General features: G+C 38.1%; 1 protein-coding gene across 2 annotated transcripts in view; it reads left to right on the top strand.

The window, feature by feature from the left end:
- Positions 1 to 24,767, top strand: part of atrn (attractin) — a 203,256-nt gene that overhangs the window by 22,399 nt on the left and 156,090 nt on the right. For both annotated transcript variants that reach the window (XM_088087328.1, XM_088087329.1), the window contains exons 3-9: positions 530 to 643; positions 1,816 to 1,944; positions 9,092 to 9,288; positions 17,481 to 17,649; positions 20,169 to 20,259; positions 22,558 to 22,807; positions 23,981 to 24,164. In XM_088087328.1, the coding sequence (XP_087943454.1) occupies positions 530 to 643; positions 1,816 to 1,944; positions 9,092 to 9,288; positions 17,481 to 17,649; positions 20,169 to 20,259; positions 22,558 to 22,807; positions 23,981 to 24,164 (1,134 nt within the window). The remainder of the gene's footprint in view (positions 1 to 529; positions 644 to 1,815; positions 1,945 to 9,091; positions 9,289 to 17,480; positions 17,650 to 20,168; positions 20,260 to 22,557; positions 22,808 to 23,980; positions 24,165 to 24,767) is intronic.

Raw genomic sequence — 24,767 nt, 5'->3', positions numbered from 1 at the left:
ACCTCACATCTTTCCTTGACCTCATGTTTTTTTGTTTGTTTTTTCATCCACATTATGAAAAAATGAAAAGGATGTCATTTCTTTGACTATTCAGCCGCAGCCCTAAAATGAGTTCAGGCTGTCACAAATATTCACACAGTGAGATGTCGCACAGGGAGCGGCATTCTCAGCTGAGCATAAAAAAGGTTTTGTGCTCAGGGTTTGTTTGTTCCTGTCTGATTTTTCGGACCAGGAACTGTGATAAAACAGATGCTGTAATGGAAGTTCCAAAAGTTAATTAATAATTTTGGGTGGTAAGAGCAGCAAAAGCTACAAAACTGTGCTTGTTGCACCAACACGCAAGATAATCAGCTGTGTCTTTGTGCTCTGAAATAAAAATAATGATTGATTTTCATTTGGTTTAAAGTCAATTAATGACCAAAAGACTGAAGGTCTCATGCTCTTCCTGTTCTCTTTCTCTGTGTGTGTGTGTGTGTGTGTGTGTGTGTGTGTGTGTGTGTGTTTGTTTGTTTGTTTGTTTGTTTTCCAGGCCCAACACCATACTGCGATTACGGTTCAACCACTTTGCCACTGAATGCAGCTGGGACCACCTGTACGTGTACGACGGAGACTCCATTTACGCCCCTCTTCTCGCCGCCTTCAGGTACGTCCGCTGCGTGTTCGGCTGAAGGTCGGTTTGACGTAGGTGTGAGTCCAGGTAGCCTCTGTGTGGATTTGACTTCCTGAGGGGAAATCTACCTTTAAATTTTACAACTGACTATTTACTTGCTGGTTTCCAAATACTTGTTTCACTTAAATTCAGTGATAATTTGTGGAAATTAAACCATTTCTTTTAAACGTTTAATTCCATTTCCACTGCATTTGATTCAATTTGATTTTTATTTATTTCGAACATGTAAAAAGGAAATAAAGAAAATATTGCACAAAAACAGACCGACAAAAAACAAAGTAATAATTACAAACAGTGAAAAACATAAAGCAAAAGAAATGTCTTAACACAAAATGACTCGCTTCACATATTCGAAAAGGAATGAGAAGTAAAAACGTATTAAATCCCACCGCTTTCCCATAAGTCGATGAATTTTATTAAGTTGCTTCTTTTTTCATTTAAAAAGTAGTTCTGAACTTTTCCCAGAGCAATATAAGTTATCAGCAAAGAAAAAACAAATATTACCAATTCAGACGTGCAGATATTATTTATATACAGTATAAACATTTGAGGGCCCAGCACTGAACTCTGTGGATCCCCAGAAGTAACTTTCAACAAATCAGATTCAACATTATTTATTATTTACCTCTCATCATATGTTTGCCAATCCTCTAAGACCATAAATCTACAACACCTTCAGTCTTCCAGCTGCAGTGTAATGACACAATGGAAAATGAAAAAAATAAAATAATAAAATAATAAAAATAAGTCTATAAACACTACAGTGTATTTCCTGTTGTCTGTAGCAGCAGATGTGTCTTCTCCCTCTTCAGTCACTGCCACTGAAGTAATCCTTTTAGCTCTGAAGCCAAACTGATGATCACTTAATATGTTTTGTTTTGCTTTGAAATTATCAAATCTTTGCACAAATAGTTTTCTCCAAATTTGTGAGAACTGGGAAAGCAGAGAAATTAGTTTATATTTGGAGAGAAGATTTCCGTATCCATTTTTATGAATAAAAATGACTTTTCATTACTCCCTATGAAGAGGGAGTTTTTCTGAACAGTGACTTAATTTACTCCGTCCTTGTAACTCAGCTGCATAATCTCATTTTGCCAAGTTGTATATAAATAATAAAATGTGTCACTTTTGTCTTTTTGTTGCAGCGGTCTGATTGTTCCTGAGCGTTACGGGAACGAGACGGTTCCTGAGGTGGTGTCTCAGTCCGGCTACGCCCTGCTGCACTTCTTCAGTGATGCTGCTTACAACCTGACCGGATTCAACATTTCCTACAGGTGAGAGAAGCACAACATATACATATAAAACACTTAAAAAATATACAAAAAGAGCGGTTCCAAAAATGATACTGCTTAAAATGCTGTATCCGGTATCAGCTAGTGTCTGCATCAATCAGATGCCACATAATTTATTAATAAACTTTTAGTAGTTTCACATCTTAATAAAACAGCAGTTTTCCCAGAAAATACTCTAAAAAAACTCTAAAACAGTACCCTACTGTGTGTCTCTGTGCAGCTGCTGGCCACTTTTTCACAGCAGCAAAGAAGAATTTATGACTGGTAAATAAATGTCAGTTTCTATAGCATTTATTCTCCGTATGCATTCATACAGGGTTAGTGGTACACAGCCATAAATCGGATCTGTACTTGGCCGTCAGTGGGGCTGTGCAATATGATAAAATATATGGGCTGACGATAAGTTAATATTTTGCTATATTGCTATATTGTTTACTTCATTTACATCATCTGATAACGCTTTGCATCCGTCCGTGTGACCGGAGGGGCGTCTACCCAATGCACCACACCGAAACAGTGGATACTTTACTTTATTCAGCATTATAAGAATATTTTATCTAACTTTATTATAACTGTTGTTTATCTAACTTTGTATAATGGCAGTGGCTACTTTATTTGTAACTGTAGTTCATTTAATAATTTTGTATTTTGATTTGATTTGATTTATTTTGCACATGTTCATTTGAAAAGTGAGGTTCCCAATCAGTGCATGCAGTCTCTTAACATTGATAAGAAAAAACAAAACAAATATATATACATATTGGCTGTAATAAAAAATATTAATGAGAAAGGACAGGCAGATGATCGTGAATTTTAGTAGTTTACAGTAGTTTAGAGGAGATTTTGAAAAAAAAAAATATATATATATAGTGTATCGCGATACAGTCTTAAATTATCGTTATATTATTTTAATGCCATATGGTTTAGGCCAAGTTGTCAGTATTGGTCAATATCCAAGTTATGGTATTGCAAGAACATCTCTTAAAATTAACTTAAGAAATGTAGAGTTAATGTTCTGATTTAAAGTTGCATGCCGGTTAATTTTTCAAAAGAAAGTCAGTTTGTAGAATATAATCAAAGCATCTTCCAAAACATTTTTCCTCCAAAACTAAAAGAAATGTTATTCATAAATGGCATTTTCTTGATTTCTGGAATCTTGGCTTGAACAGCAGCCTCCTCATATCAAATGGCTCTTAATCCTCTGCAGCCGAGTGTGTGCTGCTGCCGGGCCTCGGCTTGTGCATCTTTCAGAGTCCACGTACGTGATGGTGTCATTCACGGGATAAAAGTATTCGCTAAATGACAAACGCTCTGATTCTGGGCCTCTGTGCAAATCATTTCAGTTTTAGTGGCTGCGGAGATTTAGTCAGGTGAAGGAGCCACTTCACGCCCTTCCTCGGGACACGATGACGCATACAAAGCTATCACTTTCTGCATGATTCAGCCTGCGCGCTGGCACGGCTGGTCCACAGCGTTTTAGTGAGAGGATCATGTGAGGCTGCTGCTGTCCAAGTGCTGCAGTATGTTTTTGTTGCTTCAATACATCATCATCTATTACACCGTCATCTACCAGTCCAGGGCTGCCAGGTCTGTGCGACAAAAGCAGCCCAAAAAACCACCAGATCTCAAAATATGCCTCTGACAGCCAGATGTATTATAATATCTACAAAGTAACACCAAAACTGTTTAGAGCCCCAGCACGAAAAGCAATTTTCCACTGAAGTTTTTTTTCAGCTAGTTCCTTGAATGGCTGTGTTATTAGATACAGTTTATTATCAGAAATAAAAAATAGCTTCGTCAACATGTGGACCGATTCACTGACGCACAAATGAACCTGTTGATCTGTTATTTCGCTTTCTCTTCCCTTTTCCTTCTTCCTCTGTCTACGTACATGACTCTTCTGTTTTTACTTCATATGCACTTACTTTACTCACTTAATCACGTTGCTTCACTTTATTTTAATCACATACTTGTAGTACAAACACGTGCAAATAGGCAATGTTAAAATGTGTCTTTACTTTATTTTAAATGATTAATCATTATCCTGTAAATCCACAACATTTTAATAATATACTCAAAACACATATGTGGGACTGATTACTCAATTAAAATGACTTTAACTGACCGATGAGTGGAGAGTGATGAGCATTTTGTTTTAACCTCCTAAAGCTTAAAGTTCACACTGGATCATATTTTAATCTGGAGTTAAAATTGTTGGTGCAACAGAATTACATTTAATCTAATTTTGGATTTAAAACAAAAATTAGATTTATAAGTAAGGCTTTTGTTTAACCTTTCATCAGTTTTAGGTAATTTTATAATTTGCTGCAACATATAAATTAAATTATGATTTAACTGGGTTACAGACTGAATCCTTGTTGTTGCAAACTTACCCATATGAAAGTACATAATAATAAGTACAATATTATGGTTATTTTTCTTTATTTAAAGAAGCGCAACACATAATTGAGAAATGTAGCCACTAGTACATCCTTAATATTGAAATGTAGATACAACTTAATTTTTAGAATTAAAATGTAACTATAAAATTAGGATTCATATTGTAAAATCTCTACAAGTATTTCCTAATTATTTTCGGTTTCAGAAATGCAGATTGATAGTTGAAATGTCTAATAACCCCTTGGATTTTCTATCAGAGTTTGTGTTTTTTAAAAATGGAATAATTTTAAATCCCTACTGGAAATTTCCATAAAGGGAATTCAGCCTCATTAAGTGCACCCAGATAGATGGCAAAATAAAATATTCCAATGCTATAAATATGTACTCTTTATACTCATGAAACAGCGATAACTTGTATTAGTCATAACCAGCCACCTGGCTGAAAATGAAAAGTTCATGGTTCCTTTTTGTGGGCTGCATTATGTAATTTCCTGTTTCTGTGTCAAGAATATATAGATTGAATAAAATGACGACATTAAGGAGTGGTTACAATCCATAATTACATTGTATATATATTTAAACATTTTAATTATTAAGGCCTCTCTCTGCTTCCATACACTATCATTACTTTAGCTATAAGCAAGCAATGAACTCATCTACCCCAGTTTTCCGTGTGCCATGCATTCAGTCGGCCAATTTTGGCTACAGCCGACTAATGACACGTCACTGAAGGGTTACAGTCTGATACTGATGATACTCTATCCTAAGATTTGTGGGTCCAGTGTGGATTTACTGAATTTTGGTACTGATTCAACGCCGCACACGTGTAGGATTTTTGTAAGGGTAATCTTAGCTTGCCACAACCCACTGGGCTGAATCATAACATCAGCGCTATTACAGAGTCTGTCTCTTCTTGACCCTTTTTTATATGCATGTCTGTGCTCTTTAGGTCCATTTGAGGTCAAGATGTCTTTGAGGTTTAGACCACAGTTTCCCTCCTTGCTGATTTCTTTTTTTTTTAAACCAATATTAATGAAAAAAACAAAACAACCTCGTGATAGAAGTGCTGCTTCACTCTACCCACGTGTTGTGTGTTTCCTGCATGATGTCTTTTCTTGTGAGCTGTCAATACTCATTCTGACATCAGCTATTCAGCAAGTGGGACTCCTTTGCAGAAAAAAAAAACAACTTTTTTATAGATCTGTAGGCAAGAACAATACAGAGGTGTAGTCACAGAAGACTGATTCAGTTTCATGTTTATACAACAAACATCTACCAAAATGTAAAGTCATCTCATGTCACATTTCTGCGTTTTCATTTCATTTCTTTATTTCCACGTATGAACATTGAGAATATTCAATACATAACAAGAAAGAATATGAAGGATAATTGTCCAAAGCCCTCTAGGGGCTTGAAAAAATTACATTCTCCAACCAGTGACTACCAGAATATATCAACAGTAATAATAATCCATTAAATTAAACTATATATATATATATTAAAGGCAAAGGCATTACCATGAGAGTAAATGTTCCCATGTGCTCTCACATGTGTCATAAGTACAGTAAATGAGTCAGGGTCATATTAGCACACATTAATTGATTCAAGGCGTATGTACAATCCCTGTCTATCAGTCTAAGAACATTTTTCTTTGGACGTGATTTAAAGATGATATAAAACAGAGCTAAAAGAGAAGAAAAAACAAATAATTACACATTTCCTTGTTACCTGCTCTTTTATGCGTGCCCAGTCACCCAGCTTTCAGTAATTTTCATTTTTCCCTGGTTGTCCGCTGCTCAGCACAAGCCACCTCAGAGAGGCAGCTCAGTTCACCTGTTCTGTGTTACTCTCAGACAGCCTTCCTACCTCAGCCTTAGCACTGACTGTGAACTTTCCTAATTCTGGATGTTCTGCCTCCATGAATACCTCCCCTGTCTGCTTCTCCACGGTACCATTGCCCGTTATTCAACTAAAGTGTGTCTATTGTTGGGGTAGCACAGCAGCTCACTCGACTGCCTCTCGGCCCGGTTCGGCCTGCCAAACCAACCGGGCTGCCGGAGACTTTGTCAAGAGACTCTGCTGAGTGTTGAACTTTATTGTGAGCTGTTTATTTGCCTTGCCTTCTAACTGCTGAGTTATAACAGCAGACTTCTGAAGAAACTCTTGTGGGTTTCCTCTCTATGCAATTGTGTCCTTATACCACCCGTTAAATTTCATTTAATCTGCAAAACATCAGTGTATCGGCGCACGTCAGCATTCCCACAGACAGGCGGATCAAACTTAACTTCACACAAATCATAAAGATCCAAAAATGTCATTGTTTTTCTCCGATTTGGTTGCATCAACTGGCATAAAAAATGAAAAGTATTCTAAAAACCAAAGTGAAGTTTGTCCGTTCCGAACATCTGCAAAGGACACAGCGGACCTTTGCATTTTGGCTCATTGGTGCCGCCGCCACAGCGATGGGATTGAAGTTGGGCTGAGAAGCATAGAGTCGGATGAAAGCGGAGTGCCCCCGGGCCCTCCGGTCTTTGGTGTCTGGGAGAGGTGGAGGAGCCGAAACATCAAACCACGAAGCTGCAGAGGGAACATGAAAGAGTGACGGAGGCCTTTTGTGTCGTCTGTCTCGCTCCCAAACATGTTTGTCTTCATGAGGGAAAAAAACCTAACGTCTCACTTCAGTCTGTCGCTTTGATGGATAATAATATGGCAGTTTACTAAGAGTTTACAGCAAAACTTTTGACATTGACTTGTTTACTTTTGTTATATAAAAACAGTGACGTTGTTTGTACTCAGTTTGAAGTGTTTTCCAAAGTAAAGGGTGAGTCTGGCAATATTCTCTATTTTTACTAGGGTCTACAGATTCCCAAAAAGACCAAAACCAACCCTTCATTGACATGTGCTGACACATGTAATCAGTGCAGCTGTGTGACATGCGCAAAAATTATGAATACAGTAACTCGACATGGCTGCCAACTCTCGCATCGACGGTGAGACACACGCAACTTACACTTTTCACACACTCTCATGCCACAAGTGCATTTTCCTGCATTGAAAAATAAATCACGGATAACGTCTGACAGCAGCACAGCGCTCTCTCGCTCTCTTCTCATGCACCTGACAGAAGTGAGGGAGTTACTATGGTTACGGGGCCGCTCGAGCATCTTGTCCGTCCCCCTCGGAAGCTGAATTCAAACTAATGGATAAATAGGTCATTATTTCTAATTTTCCTACTGTCGCTCGATAACGTTCAGCTCTTTAAGACTTAGGATTAAAGCTGTAGTCCACTTCTGCTTGGAAGATGTTGAGAAACGTACGTCGGCACGTGACGTCCCCCTACATGAGGACGGAGCATGTGCAGAAAGATCGCAGCCAGAGATGAATCATCTTCATTGTTTTCATGATGCAACTTTTCTTTTGATCAGTTTATGAAAAGGTTTAAAACACTCCTCTGCAACTGATTGAAATTTGATCCAGTTTGGGCCTGTTTAAGATGATAGAGGTGTTTATATGGATCATGTTTAATCTGTTTAATCCGGCTTTTAAACCTTTTCTAATCAGATTTCCATTCACTGTCTTTGGAGTAGCTTCACACTCACAAATATTGGGTTTAACCCTTTAACTGGCATTGCAGTCACACAGCTGACATTTTTTGTGATCACATTGCTTTACAAAAAATTCTGCAAAACCCAATTTCATTTCATACAGATTTTTTTTTTATACAATGCACTTCAGTTTTTTCATTATACTGTAATTTTATTTTTTTATATACCTTTGACAATTTCTTTTTTTTTACCATATATATTTTATACAGATTTTCTTTACTAGATTATTTTTTATTTGTATGTTTTTATTTTTTTCATATGTTTATTGTGTTTAGTCACTTTTGTTTTTCAGATTTTTGTGAAAGTGAGTGAGTGAGTGTTAAAAGGTTACGTACTCCAGTGTTCAGTGTTGGCAGAGTGTTGCTCATGTTTATTGATATTTTTTGGACTGTTTTGGACCAAAGCAATAACGTATAAATTCTGAAAATAGCCGTAGTTTGTGGTTTTACCTGGACTCCTTTTCAGGATGCACTTGTTTTTTTGTCACTTCTTCACCACGAAACGTCAAAGCCAAACAGACTCACCCTCTCTGTTCCTGTTTCTGCTGACACCTCAAATTTCACTGATACTGAAGAGGAAGTCAAAATGTAATAATCTTATCTCCACATGGAATAAACTGAATATACTATCACTGGAAAGAGTATGTAACTCTGATTCCAGTTTGAGTATGTTTGTATTTTGGCTTGATTTTGAAGAAATGTGTCCGTTGTGAACCGTAATGTGCATCAGAAATGACCTGTTGAGGGACACGGAGAGCGTCCTCAGAGCTGTTTTACTGCAGATTTGGGGGAGTAAACCATCTGCTCTTGTGTGCCTGCGGTGACTTTGTGTCTGCCAGTTACCTCAGCCTCTGGCTCGGCGCTGTCGCCGCAGACGGCCCTCTGAGAGGAATGACGAGCGTTGAGGCGGGCGCTTGACCAACTGATGAGGGAGAACGATGTCAATAACAATACATTCTGCTGTCTGAGGGGGAAATGTTTCAGCGTTCAGCCTGGAGACAGCCGACGAGCCGATGCACCAAAACAGATGTAACTCAGTCGTTGAAAGCACTCCTGATGTTTTATTCAGAGTCTGTAAATCAGGCAAATCCTAGTTTCTCACCCTCTCTGTTTCTTCCTCTGCAGGGTGAATACATGTCCCAACAACTGCTCGGGGCGCGGCGAGTGTCGTGTGGGGAACTCCACCGGTTCGGTGTACTGCGAGTGCGAAGACAACTGGAAGGGGGCCGCCTGTGATGTCCCCTACTGCCTGGCTGACTGCGGCTACCCTGACAGAGGTCGCTGCCAGGGCAAGACCTGCATCTGCAAGCCCGGATGGCAAGGTGAGCTGACACTGCAGAAGCATCACTCTCAGCTGCCAGTGATGTGACCTCATTATCTCACACGCTGCGCTGCTTTGAACAGGTTTCTTACGGTCATGAAAAACTTCATAGAGTTAGTTAAATAGCAGTTATCAGGCCTGGAAAAGTTTTGAAAACTAAATACACCCTGAAAATTTGGGGGGAAAGTCATGGAATTTTGTTTCACAAACTTATAAAATAACACATGATGTTTTCAAGGATGGTCAGAAATGTGACAGTCCAACATAAATTTCTGTTTTGACAGAAAAAAAAATCAGCTTTTTTTAAATCACCCAAAAAATTTAAATAACAGAAAATGCCATAATATTTCATTAAAAATGACCAAAAAAATGAAAGAAAAAAAAACAATTTAAAAAATGCCCCAAAAAGATTTTAAAAAATAATGTTTTTCTTTTAAAAAAAAGAAAAATCTGTAAAAATTGCCAAAAAAATTAAAGGAAAAAACCCCACTATGATTTCTTTTAAATCTGCGGCAAAATAAATAAAAAAAATACAAAATAAAAATGTATGTCCCTCCCTGGTGCTTAAAGAATTATTTGACATGCGTCCCCCTTTTTACACCTCAGCCTCCCCTTCATAAATAATGACAGTCTCCAAGTTTTACTTAAGTTTTCAATTCTAAGCCTGTTCTGAATTAATTATTTTTTCAAATAATATACATTAATAAAAGCTATGATATAGTAATGAAAAAGAGCCTCTAAGGAGTATTGATGGTTTTTTCAGAGATTGTAAAATTTAAAATTTACCTCAAAGTCATGTAAAAGTCAAGGAGATGTAAAAACATGTATGGACCCTGTTTGAATAAGCACGATGTCATCAGGTTGGCTCTAACAGACCCACTCGCGCCAAGTCCTCCTCCGTGACTTCAATAGGCTTCTTCCTGGCTCTGTGCTCTCTGTGCAGCATGAACCGGTCTCAGGGGCGGCTAAATCATAAATAAAGCTGCCAGGATTCACCTTTAACAGCCAAATTTATAAAGACAAGATATTTTTGGAAATGCGGTGTGCTTTTGTCCTATTTTCATTATTATTTTATGGAGCAGGTGCTTTCAGTAGTAGAGAAAATTAGGATTTGTTGCCTTTGTGTCTGTTTGATTTAGAGCTTTTGCAGCCACTAAATTGGCTTAAGACACAAAAGAAAAGTGTCATTTAGAGCCCTGATTGTGCCCAACATGAATCCACACGACTTCTGTCCAAGCCCGACTTTAGCTCGACACATGGCAACATTTTTGTGCCCAACAAGATTAAAAACTCAAATTTCTACTGTCAAAGAAACCTTTATGTAGTATTTTTAATATGAAAACATTTAATACAAGCTCAGCGCTGATGTGTTTCCTCGCACCACTTCTCCATCGTCTTTATTTCAAGAGTCTTTCGACTCGTTCGTGATAGTTTTGGCAGAGTGGGCTGCGCAAAACGGTGTGTCAAGCGCACATATAAAAAGATGGAGATGTAGCATGCAGATGATGATCTCAGCTCCTCGCTGCATGTTACGCACATCTCTCCCACCGCCTGAGAGGAAGGAAACACTGCCAACCAACCGAGTCACCTTGCAGCCCGTCTCTCTCTCTCTATTTGTTCGGTCACTTCAGCTGCTCTCTCAGTCATAATCCCCCCTTTCTCTTTTCCCGTCTTGATTCGGTCCATTAGTCCTGTGAAACCTGAGAAAATTGGCTTGATTTCTGCCAAAAACATGAAGGCAGTGAAGGAAGAAATGACCCAAAAATTTGCAAGAAGTTAGTAAAAAGTACAAGAAAAATATGTGAGTTTTATTTTTAATTAATTAAAAAAAATGTTAAAAAATGTTTAAAAAGGAATTGGAAAATGAATAATTCTCTTTCTTTTTTCTTTTTTGCAAAGATTATTTTTTGGGCATGTTACCTTTATTTAAGAGGACAGTTTAAGTTTGGAAGGGGGTGAAAGAGGGGATGACATGCAGCAAAGGGCAGAGGTAGGAATCGAACCTGTGGTGAGGACATAACCTCTGTACATGGTGCGCCCATTCTGCAAACCTAACTTCTGGGCGCCCCACAAATTATCATTATTTTGTAACCTAATATCAAATGTTTAATCATAAAAATTATAAATATAGTTATTCTCTAGATTTTAAAGTTTTTCATGGACATTTTTTCCCTATTTCTTTTTTTTTTTTCAAATAATTTTCTAGATCTACCGTTTTTTTTTTTTAAATCTGTGTAACACTTCTTACAGAGTTGCCTTTTCTTCCCATATTTAAAAAAAATAAATAAATAATTGCACTAACTTGCTTTGGATTCAAAGGTCTGCATAGTAAATGATAATTTCACTCAAAAAATGTAAAAAAAAACAAAAACACAGCTAAATTGCTGAGAACTCGACCAAATTCAAGCCTGAATGCATTAAAAAAAAAACCGGTGGCTTGGGTCGGGCCCAGTAGGGCTTCAGGCAGAGAATCGGCGCTTTAGCGTAATTCTCAAAGCATCAGCACAAAGAGACATGCTCCCTTGACTTCAATGCAAAGCAGATAACGTCTCGGTGCGGCTGCGTTGTTTGCACATATTTAAACGAGGTAATATGCAAATGTTTGGCGCTAAATTGGCCCTTTTCCATGTAAATGACCCTCTTTGGAAAAAAAAATAGCCCAATTCACAAAGATCAATGCTAGCAGCCGCTCACTGCTGCAGAGAGATGAACAGCATCGTAACAGAGCTGGTGGTAACTGACGCACATTTATATTTTATTTATATTTCTAAGCATCACGCCGACTCCACAGTGATCAGGGCAGCACAGTTGTTGCCTCGATGGTCAGCACCTGTAGCTTCAGTTTTTCTCTCTGATGCTGCAAATGCAACATTTCGACCCCTCACAAGGATAATTGCAATCACACGCAATAAAAAAACTAAATTTCAGTTGCAAAACTTTATGGGCTTCCTGCCCTCCGAGCACATGCACCATTTTCACACTGTAACCTAGTGTTTCCTATTCATTGATTTATTTGGTCTTATTTCGTTGCCTGCAGCTTATTTGCTCAGCCTCTGTTTAGCCTGCGCTCTCTCTGTTCATCAGACCATAAATTAGACAAGAGTTATCCAGCAAGCCGCCCGCGGTCCCTTCAGCTCGCCCAAATTTCACACAAACGCTCACTTAATGATCACGATAAACTTCTAACATTTCAGTGGCCAAAGGTCAAGGTCACTGTGACCTCACAAACATGTTTTTGGCCATAACTCAAGAATTCATATGCTAATTATGACACAATTTTAGATGAATTTCTAATAGGATAAATTGATGAAGTGATGATATTAAGGAGAATTTCACTGTCACATCATAATGTTCTTCAAAAACATTTTTTTGGACATTACTCGGCGTCATATTTCGGGAACAGAAAGGAAGATGTTTGATCAGATACTGAATTTTTGACTCTGATCTTAAAGCTGTGCTGATTGTAGAGATTTTCTGTGCGGCCGGGGGAAGATGTGTGTGAAGCGTCCGTGTTTTCACAGACATAGATGTAAACTGTAAATGGTGTGCAGAGGCAGACAGCCACGAGGAGGTATTCTCCATAATCACCGTAATTTCACCCTTTAAAGACTGAATCAGTTTTCTTTGACAGCATTCAGACGCCCTCTTCATACTTTTGAAATAGGACTTCTTTCAATAACATGGGGGAAAAAAAGGCAAATGGCAGCTTGAAATGCTCCAGATATTGCAAAAAAAAGGAAGTGACCTATAACTTTGCTTAAAAAAAAACAACGAATAACTAGGAAAAAATATTTTTAGTTATAGATTACAAAATACTATTTTATTGTTATTTATATTTATTATTTAATTTTATTAAAGCATTTGTTTCTGATCATTACCTGATTTTGTTCTGCTACTTTGTTCACTTCCTTGCTAATTGCAGGTAATTTTTTGCAGCTTTGAGCTATTTCTTTTAAAACTTTTTTTTTCATTCTTTATTTAGTTAATAAATAAATATTTTTTAAGCTAATTTTTTTTTTGCAACTTAAAAAATACATTTCTTTTTCATTGTTTATTTAATTATTAATTATTTTCTAATTAATTTTATTAATAAATTGATACATTTTATTATTCATTTCTTGCTTTGGATCATTCCTGGTTAAGTTGTCTTCCTTGCATTTCTTTCCATGTTTTTTAGAGAAATCGAGCAAATTTCCTCAGGTTTCACAGGGTTGATCATGGTATTTTTTTTTGTTTGTTTTTTATCATTAATTTAGTATCAGTTTCCACTAATTTTCTAATTTTATGGATACCAGAGCTTTCTAACATTTTTCTTTGAAAACATAGCAGGGAACAAATGAAAAGAAAACCCTCCCAGTAAAAATCCAGCGCAGCTGAGCGTTAAGCAGCTCCAGCGAAGCAGTTGGAGGTTTAGTAAAGAGAGCGTTACTGACTTTATCCGTCCAGATTTTGCCTGTTTATCTGGTGATTCAACCCAGTGCCTCCTCAGCTTAAAGCCTCCACCAGTATAATCGAGGCTCCCGCTGCCCCCACAGCGCCCATCTGCTGTAACCTGACGGACTTCACTTCCACTTTTTGCAGCATCAGCTTCCTGAACAGAGTCCTTTTTTAATTTTTTACATTTTTGTGACGACCTGCCGCTCTCCTTTTTGAATCAGACCATATGGGCGCTCTAACAGCTCTATTAGTTGTTGAACGGCTCCAATGCGGCGCTCCGCACAAGCAGAGACAACGGCCACATTTAACTGCACTTATATCAGCAGCTCAGTGTGCTCACCATCTAATTACCAAAGCTAAGGGAGTTGAGGAAACAGACTGGCGTTTTCTTTAGCCTTTATTACCCTGTCATGGTGTGTTAGCCGAGGAATAGCGCACTTAGTGTACTCTGTGCTGCCAGCTCCCAAATGAACTCATTTTCCACACCATGCGGCGCAGAGGCAGACAGATGCCTGTTTAGTCAAGCCAGCCTTGCATTTAATCTCTCTTTCACAGATGCGTAGCCTTCAACAAATTACGTCTATAAGGGAAGCAAGGATGTTTTATTTATAGAAATAATAACCAAGGTGCAAAGGGTAATTTCTTAGCTCAGTGATGCTGGGAGAATATAGGCCACTAGGGGTTTTTTTCAGTGTACAAAACAAAAACATGGAATGGGTTAAGCGACCTTGATTGTTGCAGTGAATCACAACATTTCCTTTCCTGGCACGTGGCCACTTCTGCATTGTTTGGATAATAATCAATAAGGAACTGACCCGGCGGTTCACTTCCTGTTCCTGCGGTGAGATGGAGTGATAGCAGTAATTGGCTGGTAAATGTTGTGTTCCAGGCAGGTTTTTATCTCTGTAGCTCATCAGGTAGGATGGACTGACTGTACATCAGCGGCACTCAGCTTAAGGCCCGCGGGCCAAATCTGGTCCCCGTTAGGGTGCTGAGTGGCCCCCCAGACCATGATCTAATTCACAATGAAATAAAGTGATTCACATAAGGTGCCAGGGTGCATAAAACAGCACTGAAATAGTCTGTTTATCTAAAAAAGGGCCAGTGCACCCCCCCAACAGATGTCTTAGATCCTAGAAATGTCCCGAAGACCTAAAAGTGTCCTTAAATCAAAGAAATGTCCTAAAATCCCAGAAACATCCTAAAACCTAAGAAACCATCTTAAACTTAGAAATGTCATAAAACCCTAGAAATGTCCTAAAATCCCCCAAAACATGCTAAAAATTTAGAAATGTCCTAAAATCCTATAAACATCTTTACGTCTTAGAAATGCCCTAAAATCCATGAAGTGTCTTAAAGTCTTAGAAACATCCTAAAATCAGAGAAACATCCTAGAAATGTCCTAAAAATCCTAGATATGTCCCGAAATCAGAGGTCCTTACTAGGCCCCTAATGTCCTAAAATCCTGGAAACATCCTAAAATCCTAGAAATGTCCTAAATGTGCTAAAATCTGAGAAATGTCCTGAAGTCCTTAAAAAAAGGTCCTTTTAATCTTAGAAATATCCTAAAATCATACAAAGCATCCTAAAACTGAGGAAACATCATAAAATCTTAGAAACATGTATGGTGTCTGCTGTGACTGGCTCCTGTCTTTGAGTGTCCCTGCTGCAGATGAACAAACTGTCCCCCAAACTGTCTCCAAACTTCTACAATTCGTAAGATGGACAGGGCGAGGCCGATCTTTCTATTTCTGACTCCGCAGTTTGTTTGCCAAAGAATCTTTTCCCTTCATTGAGAAGAGATTCCGGTTCATGCTGCCGTTATTGTTCTCGTCCTGCAGCAGGGGAAAACTGCTCTGACCGAGGACGTCTGTCCTAAAAAGAATCAGTCCACTCAAATCTGTAAAGCCGTAAAGAGATCGTTTGGATCTTTTGAGTTGGTATCACAGACGGTAAATGTCAGTCGGCACGCTCACAGTTTGGAGAAGCAGGAGGGGAAGCTGAATGTCCGTCTGTGGACGGAGCAGCAACAAAACGTATTTTAACGCCCTAAAATAAATCAGTATCGACAAAGGAATGCCGACAGTCAGTTTTTTTGCAGCCGACCAGCCATCGAGGTTTTCCACCTTGAGCTTGAGTGTGTCATTTTCACGTTTTAAATCAGAAAAAATGTTATTTAAAGCAGCTTATCCCCTTTGAAACTCGAGCAAATTGGTTTAATCTCTTTCAAAGACACATGAGGAAGGCAAGGAGCAACTTTACAAGAAATTACCCCAAATTAGCAAGGAATTAGTAAAAAAATTACAAGAAACTTACCTGAAAATTAGCACACACAAAAAAAGAAAAGAGATTATTAAGAAAATAAAAAACAAGGAAAGGAAATGGCTTGAAAAAAGTGCTAAAAACATAATTATGTGATAATTATACATAACTGCGATGTTAAATTAGTGTTTTTCTCAGTGGGGTCTGGCTTTGAAGAGAGAGGTGAAGCAGTTTCGGTTAAAAAGGGATGACTCTCTAAATATAGGGTTCAACTTAAACTGATAGTTTTTTTTAGGTGGCTAAAATATGTTACAGTGTGGTGGCACTGCTGCCATCTGCTGAGAGTAATACACCAACTGTGTACAAGTACCTCATACAACCCCACTGCAAAAGATCTGACCTGCCCTTTTAATAGTTAATTGTTTGCTGAATGAATATTAAAAAAGATAAACGTCTACAAACATCAAATTCGCGTTCTTTAATTTATCATTTTTTCTTTACACAGCAGATAAATTTCAGAAACTCTCTGATGCTAAATTACTGCATCTGCATAATCAGCCTCACTTATCTGAAGGCTTTAAAATGCTTCTTTAACCTCTCTGCCCTTTTCTTTCACATTTTCCTTTTATAATTCAGGAGCAATCAATAATGGATCATGTTTTTTTCACCTACAGTCATATCATGGAGAGTAGATGGCCCCTAGTTTCTGTTCCCTCTGCTGCAGGATTTTAAAGTGGACTAATGAACGCCTGTGAAAGTTTAACCCTCCTTTAGTGCAGGAACTTTTTCATCAGATGCATTTTTTTCTTGTGTTTATGCTGATTCTCTTTATCTGCATTTTATCTCCTTTAAGGCTGTTTTTATGTTTCTCTAAAACAGGAATACTTGTTTTATTCGGGTCCACTTTTGCAAAATGACAGGAGGCCGGGGGCCAGTGGGAGCAGTGCGGGACATGTTTCCAGGATTTTAGGACATTTTTCAGATTTTACAACATTCCTAGTATTTTAGCAATATTCTAGGATTTTAGGATGTTTTTAGGTTTTCAGGACATTTCTAGGATTTTGGGATGTTTCTAAAATTTCAGAACATTACTGGGATGTTAGGATGTTTTCAGGTTTTCGGGACATTTCTAGGATTTTGGGATGTTTCTTGGATTTTAGGACATCAGCAGCTTAGATATGACCTCTGTCTGTGGGGTGGGGGATCCTCCTCTAGCACTTTTTTTGATAAACTATCACTATTTTGATGCTGTTTTATGCACTTGAATGTAGACTAAAAGTACAAAAACAAGACATGAGAAAATGGTTGGGGGGGCCATCCGGGACCCTATCGGGGCCCAGATTTGGCCCTTGGGCCGTAAGTTGAGAATCAGTGCTCTAAATGGTTTTGTTTATCCTGTTAATCTTTCATACGTGTGAAAAAACAAAATTAACTGAGCTTCCTGCGTCATTTATTCTCCGTGGCGCCCTGACTCTGGTTTCCTTCCCTCTTCAGGTCCAGACTGCTTCGTCTCCGTGCCTGCCAACTCCTCCTTCTGGAGCCGGGAGGAATACACCGAGGCCGGGCTGGCGAGGGCTTCCCACAAGGCCGTGGTGGACCAGGGCATCATGTGGGTCATCGGAGGCTACGTCTTCAACGCCTCCGACTATCACATGGTCAAAGCGTGAGTACTCTCCCCTGTGACTGCAAACACACTCTCGGATTCTGGGCATTTGGCCGCCGCTATCATCGGAGAGAGCTGCGAGACACGAGTCCTGCTGTTGCTATGCGACTGTGGGGATTGCGCTTTTGAAACACAGTGTCTCTGTTGCAAACATTTCAGTATTTTTAACTTCCATGCCTTGTTATACGGAGCGATAATGCTTGGCTGTCCAGTGGCTTCTTCCTGTCTGCTGAAAATCAACAAGTAAAGAACACGGCTCTGCACAGACAGCTGTGCGTCGGGCGAAGGATGTTATTAAAACCATAAAATTACAGGATAGGCCGATGCTCCTCACCCTGAGCTCCACCCAGCACGCTCACACTGATCCCCTCGGCTCATATTTTGGTTTTATGGGCTGCAGCAGGACAAGGCCCTTTTATTTCTGCACAGTGTCGATTGCACGACACAGAGCATTCTGCAAACTCCACACAACTGTCTGTGTTTGCGACCTTGATAAAGTTGAACTGGACGATGGCACAGCTGTTTGGCGTGTTTCTGATGTTGCTGCAGTGTAACAAGTATTTAAGAGCAGTGCTTTGATAGAGTGTGTGAAACAAAACCACGACAGAAGGAAACACAGTGATGGCACGCGATGACTCGTCTTGTTGATAAGTTAGTTGGGAAGCAGGTTTAACAGGGTTCACTTGACTGAAGAACATGTATCTTTTTGTCATTATTTACCACAGTCTTTTCATAATACACTTCAATTTAAAGGTTAATTTAATATTTATTAATTACAATGTCTAAACGTGTAAACCCGATGTTATATAATTTATCAAGTTATGCGCTTAGATTACCCTGAATGTTTCCAAAAACATTCAAACCCAAAGAAATCGAACCCACGGAGCACCGAGGAGAGAAAAAGAGAGATTGAAATTTGTAACAAGTTTAACATATATAGCATATGAAGTCCTCATTTTTTCCTCTAAAATTAGGAACACTTGTGGGCACTTTGAAAAATGTCAGATGTATAGATTCTATTATCTCCCAATTTTTATAAATTAAATTATGATAGAAATGTATCTTAAATGTTTTTGAATATGCAATTTATAGCATTATTACCAGGATATAATGCTCAAAAGACATTTTTGAGTTCTCTGTGTTTCCATAGAGATGCAGGACATTTATATAACCGTGAAAAACAAGATCGCAGAGAGCAAAATGTGACAGGAGCAAAAAAAACACTGAATCTGCCGATTACCCTTCACAGTCTTACATCAGCTCGATATTAAAACATAATAATAATAGTAAAAATAATATAATAATAAATAAATATAATAATGAATAATAATAATAATAATAATAATAATGAGAATAAATAAATAAATTACAAATAAAGAATGCCCTGAAATTGCATAGAACCCTTTACATTCTTACATCAGCTTGATATCAAAATACTACTACTAATAATAATAATAATGATAATAATTTTTTAAAAATTGCAAATAAATGAATAACGACTTAAAAAATAACGATGATAGTAATTATTGAAAAAATGTTAATTTAATTTTTAAAAAAGAAAGATATGACCTAGAAAAAGTGCTTAAAAATGATGAGAAGTTTTTCACATTATTTTAAATATGTAACCGTGTGCCTTGCATGTTTTTTTTTTGGGGGGGGGGGGTCTAACCTTTCCACTCCTTTTCTGTGCACAAAATACTTTATATAATCATTTTACTGCATTCTTTGTTAACAATAATACATCATCATCTTCAGCTGTGTTTTGTTTTGCCTCTCTGAGGTAAAAAGTGACGCCTGCACGCTTCCCACCTGCCACACACGTTTGATAGAGACGATGTTTTGATGCTTCTCGGATCTTCGTCAGGTGAATCATTTTGAGCTGATGAAGATCCAAGTCGGGTCAAAGCGTCTTTATTAACCTCATGTGACACGGAGTAAGTGTGCAGGCGTCACTTCTTCCCTCACGTACAGTTTTTCGATAGCTCTGCACCTTCTTAATGTGCGTGTAATTATTCTCTCTCGGCTTGTTTTGCGTGCTGCCGCTCTGTCGGACTGTTTGATTTTGTCATCTACGTTCACGTGAACGCAGCATCAATCATTTATTTGGCATTCAGTCATCAACACTTAAAAAAACCTGAAAACATAGAAGGAGAAAATTGTCTTTTTCCTCGTCCTGCTGTGAAACATAAGAATAAACGAATAAGCATAAGGTGCAAACAGCAAGACACAAAAAAGATACAGACGTAAACTGCGCTGACAGACATGCAGTGCGATAACGGAGCAATGTCCTGAGTTCTGAGTCAAGGTCTCCGTCTGTACCAGCGTCCCCGCGGGTCTGTCTTTGCCTGGCTGCACTTGCTTTACCTCGTCTCACATTCAAGTGTTTAAGGGAGTTTTTGACTGATTCTGTATTTTGACATCAGGACTTATTCTTTTTGCAAGTGAGCAAATCTCATTTTGTAGCTTCTTAAATCTGTTCTGTAATGTTTATCTCACCTTTCTGTTTTTTTATTCTTCAGATATAACCTCAACAACAAGAGCTGGCTGACCCTTGACCCCTCCGTCCACACTGTCACGCCACGATACGGCCACTCACTGGCTCTTCATGAGGTACGTGGAGGGTTCGTACGGTCTTAAAAAAGTCATGGAAGTCATGGAACTAAAGGTTTGGGAAAGTTCTTCACAAACCTGTATAACAACACATGATGTGTTCAAGGACTGTCAGTTATTTAAAAATCTGACAATATTTTTTAAAATTAATGGTTGTGATAAACAGTGTTAATTTCTGGTGAAGGCAGTTTCACCAAATAATTTTATAGAAAAAAACAAAGACAATAAAAATAAAAAATAAATTGCATTTTTTTCCAGAAAACATGCATTTCAAACCCCCAAAAGTTTTAAAGAAAAAAAGTCACTGCAATGTTTTCTTAAAAATCTTAAAAAGCCAAACAGTTTTAAGGAAAAAAAAATGCCATTAATTTAAAAAAAAAACGCCTTTTAAACCCCAAACACTGAAAAAAAGCACATTTTTGCCATTTTTTTAAAGAAAATGAAAAAAAAAATTAGAAGAAAAAATTTTAGATTTAAAATTGCTAATAATTTATAAAGAAAAAAAGGGCCAAAATTTGCCTTAGGCATGTTCTCTTTAAAAATCGGCAGTAAAATACATAAAAATACAGCCACTTAAAGTTGCATGCCCTCCCCTCAGCCGAAATCAAAAATAAATTCCCTTTCCAATACCTAAAAAAATAATTTGACATGCCTGCCTCTTTTTGCACCACCCCTTCCTCTTTCATTAATAACTAACAGTATAATACTGCTCTGATATCGTAAAAAAAATAATATATATTTTTAGATGCTATAATATAGTAATGAAATGGTCGTGTCAGAGAATGTTTGGTCTTTAAATTACCTCAAAGTCCTGGAAAATTAAAAATGTGTCTGAACCCTGTATGTTTGGTAAACGCATTACCAAACATAAAGACAATATGACTCCTCGCTGCGCATTGCTCTGTTATTACAGTGCATTTATATGCAGCTTCTGCCGCCTGAGCGTAACGTGAAAAGGCCGTCAGAAGAGGATAAGAAAAGAACAGTTGACAACTAAATTAAATGGAGCTGAAATATTATAAACTCTGCATCCTTTTTATTTATGCTTTCAGTGGTGTCTGTCTGTTGTCTGGAACTAATATATAAATCTCAGGGTCTTTGATATGCTGCAGTGAAGTGCCGAAACCGTTTCTTCTCAGCCAGAAAGTCTGTTCGGAGCCGCTGATGGAATAATAAATGAGAGAGAGGAGGATTCAGAAGAAGACGCAGCCTGTCTGCTCTGCGGTGTGAGAGGAGCGACTTTGAGCCGCAGAGTGTTTGTAATACACAAATTGCATCACAGCGCGTGTGGATGCGTCTCGCAAGTCAATGTGGGCTTGAAAAGACAAAACGGGAATCAAATCAGTCCTGATGCATGACAGATAGAAGTGATTTAAGTCTCGCACAGGCAGATAACGTACCGAGTCGGGCTCTCAGGCACACTTCCCCTCACTGGGTTATAAAGAAAAACTGAAGATGCCACAACTTCTCTGTCTCTCCTGGAAATGAGCAATAGGTGAAGCAGAGCGGTTTCCCCTGACTTCCTCAACGCCAGAAAATGATGATAATGAATGACATTAGAGCGTTTTGAGTGGCAGTCCAGGTAGTTAGTTTACAGCTTTCTTAAAGAGCTGCAACAATTAATCGGTTCGTTTTTAACTGCTGAATTATTTGCTAATTTAATGATAAGTCTGAGTGAGTTCTAAATAACTATTTAGGGAAAAAAAGCGAAAAATTTGTATAATAACACATAATGTGTTGAAAGACTGTTGGAAATTTGAAAATCCAAAGACGATTCAGGTTTTTATGTTTGTAGCTGTGATAAATGGTGTAATTTTTAGTGCAGGCAGGTTTTCTTAAAAAAGAAAAAAAGAAAAAGAAAATAAAGTCATAAAAGTAGCTCACTTTAAAAAAAAATTCACGTTAAAAAAAAACTTTGTTTTTTTCAAAAAAAAACTTTGGTTTTTTTAAGAAAAAAAACTACATTTTTGTCTTTAAAAATTGCCAAAAGTTTTTTTTAAGAAAAAAAGCCTTTTTTCTTTCTTTTTTTTTAAAAAAGGGAATATTCCTTCAAAACCACAAAAGATTTTAAAGAAAAAATAGATCACCTAAACCCCCCCCTTTTTTTAAATTTCAATTTCAATTCAATGAAAGTAGATAATAATATTAATGTATAATATTTTTGTATTGTAACATAAAAACTTTAAAACTTTGATTTCAACCTTTCATGCTGTAAATGTCACTGCGTAATTTAGATTTTGTTCATGCTAATTTAGTTTGACTGTATGATCTAATTTTGTCTGTCTTTGTGTCTTTCAGGGGAAAATCTACATGTACGGAGGAAAGATCGACTCCACGGGAAACGTGTCCAGCCAGCTGTGGGTCTTCCACATCCAGAACCAGACCTGGGTCCTCCTGAGCCCCCGGGCCAAGGAGCACTATGCCGTGGTGGGACACTCGGCTCACATTGTGCCTCCCGTCCAGGAGGGGGACAGCCCGGTCATGCTGGTGATGTTTGGACACTGTCCTCTGTACGGTTACATCAGCCTGGTGCAGGAGTACAACATCGGTGAGTCCAAGGTGCTGCCTGTGCAGAGAGCTGCAGGTCCAGGTCCCGCTGTAGCAGCCCCATACATGTGTCTAAGATTTCAGGGCCATTCATAGGATTTTAGGATGTTTTAAGGACTTAAGGACGAATCCGGGACTTTAAGATGTTTTTAAGATTTTAGGATGTTTCTAGGACGTTTCTAGGACTTCAGGACGTTTCTAGGATTTTAGGACATTTCTAGGATTTTAGGATGCCTTAAGATTTTAGGACGTTTCCAGGATTTTAGCATTTCTTGGACTTAAGGTCATTTCCAGGATTTAACACACTTCCAGGATTTGAAGATGTGTGTGGGATTTTAGAACATTTCCAGGAATCAATGATGGTTGTAGGATTTTAGCATGTTTGTAGGACTTTTAGGAATTTTGGGCTGTTTCTATGATTTAAGGACATTTTTAGGATTTTGGATGTTTGTAAGATTTTGGATGTTTGTAGGGCTTTAGGTCGTTTCTTATCGAGGACACACTCTGGCACCTTATGTTTACTAAAAGCACAAAAACAATGTCCAGTGTGACTCACTTTATTTTTATTGTGAATTAGAAAATGGTAGCGGGGTCACCTGGCACCCTATCGGAGGCCCGATTTGGTCTGTTGAGTATCACTGCTTCAGCTGGTCCTTAACTAGTAACTTAAATATATTGGTTTATAACGACCGGGAGAAGCTACGTGTCTGGATCCGGGTGGCGTGTTCCTCTAATCCACCTCCCTCATTGGCAGGCAACCAAACTTAATTAAGAGGTCTCATTGTTTTCTAAAAGCCAATCTGTCTGAGAAAATGGGATAAATGAACCTGCTGCTGTGGCCGATGGACATGAGCGCATGTGAAAGTGATTTGGTTATTATCATTACCTGAATGAACACCAATAAAATCCGATGGCACTTTGGAGCTACTTTTGGACTCATAATGAATTTAAGGAACAATAATAACAAGATTTTTATTTGCGTAACTCTCTCTTACACCAATAAAACACTGTGTGAACTGACTTAAGCTGTAATTACATCCACTACGTCCCCGCTGGGACCAAAAGCTCGTCCTCCACAAAGACCTGTCCAAAGCTGACTGCACTGTCCCGTTTCTCAGTGCTGTATTTATTTCATGAACCTGAAGTGAGTTCAAATGTTTGTGTGACCCTCCAGCTAAGAACACGTGGAGCCTGGTGTCCACGGACGGAGCGCTGGTCCAAGGCGGCTACGGCCACAGCTCGGTTTTCGACCCGAGCACCAGAGCCATCTACATCCACGGAGGCTACAAGGCCTTCAGCGCCAACAAGTATGGCCTGGCCGGAGACCTGTACAAGTTCGATGTGGACAAGAGGAAATGGTGAGGATTTCTCTTTTGTCGCACATTTACATCAACAATACTGCCAAGTATTTCACACTGACCGGAGGCCCGCGTACTTTAGGACGGAGGGAATAAACAAAAGTAAAGAAAATAAAGGTAGTGTGTTGAGTTTTCCTGGCAGGGGTGGCAGATCATATCCCATGTTTAAATTTTTTATGTTTTTCGTCGTCATCTATGCAGATTTTTTTTTTTTTTAAATTTCCCCATTTTATTTATTTTTTTTAATTTATGTTTTATTTTAGATTTTTTTTTTTTAATTTTATTTATTTATTTTGTTATTTATTTTTATTTTCCCCCAGGTTGCAGGTATCATTGTTTAAATTTCACAGAGGCAGTGCAGATCAGTTCTGTTTATAAATAAATAAAATTGAAGACCTGAAGATATAAAATTATCATGCAAATACATTTAGCCACAATAAATCCATAAAACCATCAGAGACGGAGAACTTGGCACCTGGCCTAAATGCCTCTGAAGCTTACACCCTTCAGGTTTTAAAAGCAAGCTTTCTTTAAAAAAAAATACCAAAATTAGACCATTTATCACACCTAGAAACTTTAAAAACAGAAATAATTTTTTAAAAT

The sequence above is a fragment of the Plectropomus leopardus genome, chromosome 14, assembly GCF_026936395.1.
Source record: "Plectropomus leopardus strain MGB_pleo_1.0 chromosome 14, ASM2693639v1, whole genome shotgun sequence".
Classification (NCBI taxonomy): Eukaryota; Metazoa; Chordata; class Actinopteri; order Perciformes; family Serranidae; genus Plectropomus; species Plectropomus leopardus.
Note: the sequence above shows the minus strand (reverse complement) of the source record. Positions and strands in the feature narration are given on the sequence as shown.